Consider the following 5,005-nt stretch of genomic DNA (forward strand, 5'->3'; position numbering starts at 1 on the left):
GTAAGGTGCATCACCTGTGCGAGTCCCGTCAAGTCTACGGAGGTCAGCACTACCCTCTGAACTGACGTCGGAGTGTTCCCCGCTGTCCACTTTATTGGCGGCGTGGGTCCGCATGTGGGCCCGGAGGAGGGCCGCCCTCCTGAAGGCCGCCCCGCAGGTCGCACAGCGGTGGGGCGCCTCCGCGGCGGCGTCCTGGAGGCCGTGGTCCCCTCCGTCCCGCGCTTGGTGCCCGCGGGCCCCAGCAGCACCAGCAGGCGCCGATTTGGCGGCGGCTGTGGTGAACAGCGCGCAGGGTGAGCGATATGCGAGGCGATATGTCGGCATAGTCGGCAGGGGGCGGACTGACGTGAGTACGACACGCACGGGCATGGACGGGCGGGGGGCAGGTTGGCCCACCAAACAAGCATGAGCACATGGCGCCTTGAGGCACCGAGCGTAGGCAACCCGCCCGCCCGCACGCACAGGCTCGACGCAGTGTTATACTTACAAAGGAGGGCGTTGTCGTGTGGTTTCGGCTGCTTGTGTTTCTTCCAGGTCACGGTCCGTTTGGTGAAGCTGGGTGTCGCAGAGGTCCTGGGCTCGTGCGTCTTGAGCCTGGAGGTCCTGGGCTCGGGGGTCCTGGGCTCATGCGTCTTGAGCCTGAAAGTTCTGGGCTCGTGCGTCTGGCGCCTGGAGGTCCCAGCCGCGGGGGCGGCGCCTAGTAGGAAGAGAAAGAAGGCATGACTCTCGGGCTCGAATACGGAGGAAATACTTTCAAGGGGAGCGCAGTGGGCGCGACGAGCGGGGTTCAGAGTAACGCCTGTTGGATACCCGGCAACTTTGCGCCGGTCGGGGGAAGGCCACCGGCGGCTTGCATTCCGTATTGAAAAAGAACCTTAATGACAGTTTTGTAACCGGTACGCGTAACACTGACACCAAAAGCGCATGGTGCACGGGCAGTATGAGCGCGCGGCACACTAAAATCCCGGGGCGGAAGCCAGAGAGCAACCACGCATGGCATTGCCGCTCTATGGTAAATTTTAGGCGAAGATAGATTGTCTGTGTGGTCTTGTCTACAAAGGGCAGCACGGAAATTATTTTTGTTGTTGTTGTACGTATTTGTTTTTGTATAGATTTATTAGCCAAACTGACGACGCTATTAGCAAAGGCGCAAAATAAGCAGAGTACTCCACATTACAGAGTAATTAAAAAAGACAAACAAACAACAGAGATATAAAACCAACAAAATAAAACTAGCGTCGGTAATTAATTTTATAATTGAACTCGAGTCGCTATCAATGAGATAATTTCAGTTAATTCGTGGAGGTACATATTCCAGAGGCTGCGGAGATTTTCAATCCCCGTTCAGGTTGCGCGGCGCGGCGGGACTGTGGCATGAAAGATTGCTCAACGATGTGTGACTAAAGACGGGCAGCATGAGAAACCTTTGCTAAAAATCTGGTAAGTGTGGTTTGACCATGTGTCGTTTGAGAGAAAAAATCGTGAGGGAAGCCCGCACCGAAAGTCCGTCTTTGTAAGGTTACTCACTTGTGTGACTTCTCATGCCATGAAGAGGACTACGTTTGAATTCTTTGCCACTGGCAGTGTTAGGGTTCCTCACGCCCACCTGTGTGAATCCTCGTGTGTCTATGGAGTGACGCGCTCTGAGTGAACCACTTCCCGCAAGATTGGCATTCGTAAGGTTTTTCACCTGTGTGAGTCCTCACGTGTTCACGGAGTTTCGTGCGCTCAGTGAATCCTTTGCCGCAAGTTGGACATTGGTAAGGTTTATCACCGTTGTGAGATCTCATGTGAACACGGAGTTTTGTGCTCTGAGAAAATTCTTTGCCGCAAATTTGACATTTGTAAGGTTTCTCACCGGTGTGAGTCCTCACATGTGAGCGTAGATTGTCGCTTTTAGTGAACGCTTTGCCGCATATTTGGCACTCGTAAGGTTTCTCACCTGTATGAGTCCTCATGTGTACACAGAGGTCGTTGCTTCGACGGAAACTTTTCCCGCAACTCTGGCAGCTGTAGGGTCTATCTCCTGTATGAATCCTCGTGTGTACATCGAGATTGTATTTACGACTAAACCCTTTCCCACAAGTCTGTCAATTGTATGGTCTATCACCTGTGTGAGTCCTTAAGTGTGAGCTGAGATTGGTTCTATCACTAAACCCTTTGCCGCAAGTTTGGCATATGTAAGGTTTCTCACCTGTGTGAGTCCTCGTGTTTGCACGGAGTGTTGCGCTTTGAGAGAATCTTTTTCCACAAGTCTGGCAGCTGTAGGGTCTTTCACCTGTGTGAGTCCCCGCGTGTCCTCGGAGGCCAGTACTACCCGCTGAAGTGACGCCGCAGTGTGCACAGCTATTCAGTCCATCGGCGGCATGGGTCGGCATGTGGGCGCGGAGGAGGGCCGCCCTTCTGAAGGCCGCCCCGCAGGTCACACAGCGGTGGGGCGCTTTCCCGGCGGCGTCCTGCTGGCCGCGGTCCTGTCCGCCCTGCGCTTGCTCCCCGCGAGCCCCAGCAGCAGCAGCACCAGCATGCGGTGGCTTGGCGACGGCTGTGGAGAAGAGCGTGGAGGCGAGGGTGAGTAGGGTGAGTGCTCATTCGGCATCGGCATAGTCAGCAGGGGTCGGAAAAGTTACAGTAAACAGAGGCGGGGGGAAGGGGGAGGGGGAGAGGCAGTCCCGAACATGATTCATTTATTTGAAGAAGACGCAGGTGCGAGCGTGTTTGCCTACCCGCTCTGCCCGTAAGGCACCATAGCCCCTAGGGTAGGCAAACCCGCCCGCACCTCCGTCTCCTATGAATCACCCGGCACTACGGGCGCGTTGGCGCGTTGGCCTATCCACAAGGGCGCTTTGAGGCTCCGAGCGCATAAGCATAAGCACGCCTAGCCTGCATGCACCTGCGCACCTGCGCCAGCTGTCCGCCGCAGTCATCAGCAGGCGGTGGGGTGTGGCGGCTGTTGGGGAGAGCGTGGAGGGTGAGCGATCATCGGCTTAGTGTCAGGAGCACGGCGTAGAGACACTCTCTACACCGTGGTCTGGAGAGGGGGGGGGACAGGTTTCGGTAAACAAGGAACCTCCTGGCCCGGACCCGGATCCAGACGGGCCGACGCGGGCGAGCCGTCCGAGCATGCTGACGTGCGAGCGGGTTGGCCAACGCACCACCGTCTGTAAAGGCAATACACCACAGTGTGGCGGGTTTGCGTACCCGATGTGCCCGTAAGGGGCCATAGCCCCTGTGGGTATGCAAACCCACAACACTGGGTACACTCGGTACAAGAAAGCATGGCGCCCTGAGGCTCCAAACGCGTAGGCAACCGCAACGTACGCGCCAGCCGGCCGCCGTGAAACTTACAGAGAGAAGCGTCCTGCAGCGTTGGGTCCTTGCGCGCCTTGCGGCTCACGGCCCGCTTGGGGACGCGGGGGGCCGCGGAGGTCCTGGTCTGGGGGTTCTTGTGCTCGGAGGTGTTGGCCCCGGGGGCGGCGCCTGGAAGAAGGGAAAGAAGAGATAACTCTCGGGCTAGAAGACGGAGCAAACCACTTCGAAGGGAGCGATGACTGTGTGGGGACTTGTTAGGCCGAAGAAGGTAGCGCTTTCTCGCATGCACGCGCCACCGCACATGCTCACGGCGTTCGAAATGCGGCCAGCAAAATGACACCCGATTGATACACAGCAACTTGGCGGCGGTCGGGGGAAGGCCGCCGATAATCCGTGCAAGAGGAGAACCCTGCAAGCAGTTTGACATGGGGTATCGAGACTATCGCGCCACTAACCCCCGGGCCGAGATAGGTCGCTACCTAAAGGCCCTGTGACAAACGGGCCACTCGCCCGCGCTTCAGAAAGTCTCTCTCTCTCTTGACATAGGGTACGCTTACAGCCTTGACCAGAAGCGTACAGTGTACGGTACATTGTACGGCAGTACGTGTGCGCCGCACACGACACAGGTGCGGCAGCAGCAGTGCGCGCACGTGGTGTGCGGTGGTGAACTTTAGCAGGAGATAAAATTGCGTTGGGGTCTTGTCTGGGAAGAGCGGCGCGGCAATTCAATTCTTTATAGTGTTGGTTTTTATAAAGATTTTATTGAATAAATTCGTAAACTACAGTTATATTGTAATAAAAATCAATATGGCAAAATTGGCGACGCCAAAAGCAGAAGCGCAAACTAAACACAGAGTACTAATGACTACTTAATAATTTCAAAAGGCAAACAAACAGCTGAGATTTAAAACAACAAACTAAAACAAGCTCAAAAATACATTAAATAATTGGATTTTGCTATGATGGTCGCTCTTAATAAAAATTATTCCTGTTACAATTCATGGCGACACCTAGTCATGTGTCCGCGGCGATTATCAGTCCCTGTGAACGTGGCGGGGCGGATGGAGTGTCACATGAAAGATTTCTAATCGGTGTATGACTGCAAACGTGCGCACTATGAGAGAAACCTTTGCCAAAAGTCTGGTAAATGTATGGTTTAACACCGATGTTGGGCCATCATGTGTCTTTTGAGATTAGAATTCGTGAAAAAGCATGCGCCGCAAGTCCGGCAGGGATAGGGTTTGTCACCTGTGTGAGTTCTCATGTGCACATGGAGATGACCACGTTGCCTAAATTCTTTGCCACAAGTCTGGCAGGGATAAGGTTTCTCACCTGTGTGAGTCCTCATGTGTATACGAAGTGTGGTGCTTGCAGTGAATCCCTTACCGCAAGTCTGGCATTCGTACGGTGTCTTACCCGTGTGAGTTCTCATGTGACTACGGAGTGCATTGCTCTGACGGAATCTTTTGGCGCAAGTTTGACATTTGTAAGGTTTCCCACCTGTGTGCGTCCTCACGTGTCTACTGAGATTAGTGCCGTCTCGAAACCTTTTGCAGCTAGTCTGGCATTCGTAAGGTTTCTCACCGGTGTGAGTCCTTATATGTGTGCGGAGATTGGAGCTGTCACTGAACCCTTTGCCGCATGTATGGCATTTGTAAGGTTTCTCACCGGTGTGAGTCCTTATGTGTGTGCGGAG

The 5,005-nt window shown here is 54.5% G+C and overlaps 1 protein-coding gene across 1 annotated transcript in view; it reads right to left on the reverse strand.

Moving 5' to 3' along the window:
• Positions 1–5,005, reverse strand: part of LOC113213049 (zinc finger protein 883-like) — a 31,277-nt gene that overhangs the window by 7,052 nt on the left and 19,220 nt on the right. Inside the window, exons 4-6 of the mRNA XM_052266524.1 lie at positions 3,346–3,477; positions 2,195–2,542; positions 488–697 (exon numbers count right to left, since the gene is read on the reverse strand). Coding sequence (XP_052122484.1) covers positions 488–697; positions 2,195–2,542; positions 3,346–3,477 — 690 coding nt within the window. The remainder of the gene's footprint in view (positions 1–487; positions 698–2,194; positions 2,543–3,345; positions 3,478–5,005) is intronic.

The sequence above is a fragment of the Frankliniella occidentalis genome, unplaced genomic scaffold (assembly GCF_000697945.3).
Source record: "Frankliniella occidentalis isolate FOCC.00 unplaced genomic scaffold, Focc_3.1 Scaffold39, whole genome shotgun sequence".
NCBI lineage: Eukaryota > Metazoa > Arthropoda > Insecta > Thysanoptera > Thripidae > Frankliniella > Frankliniella occidentalis.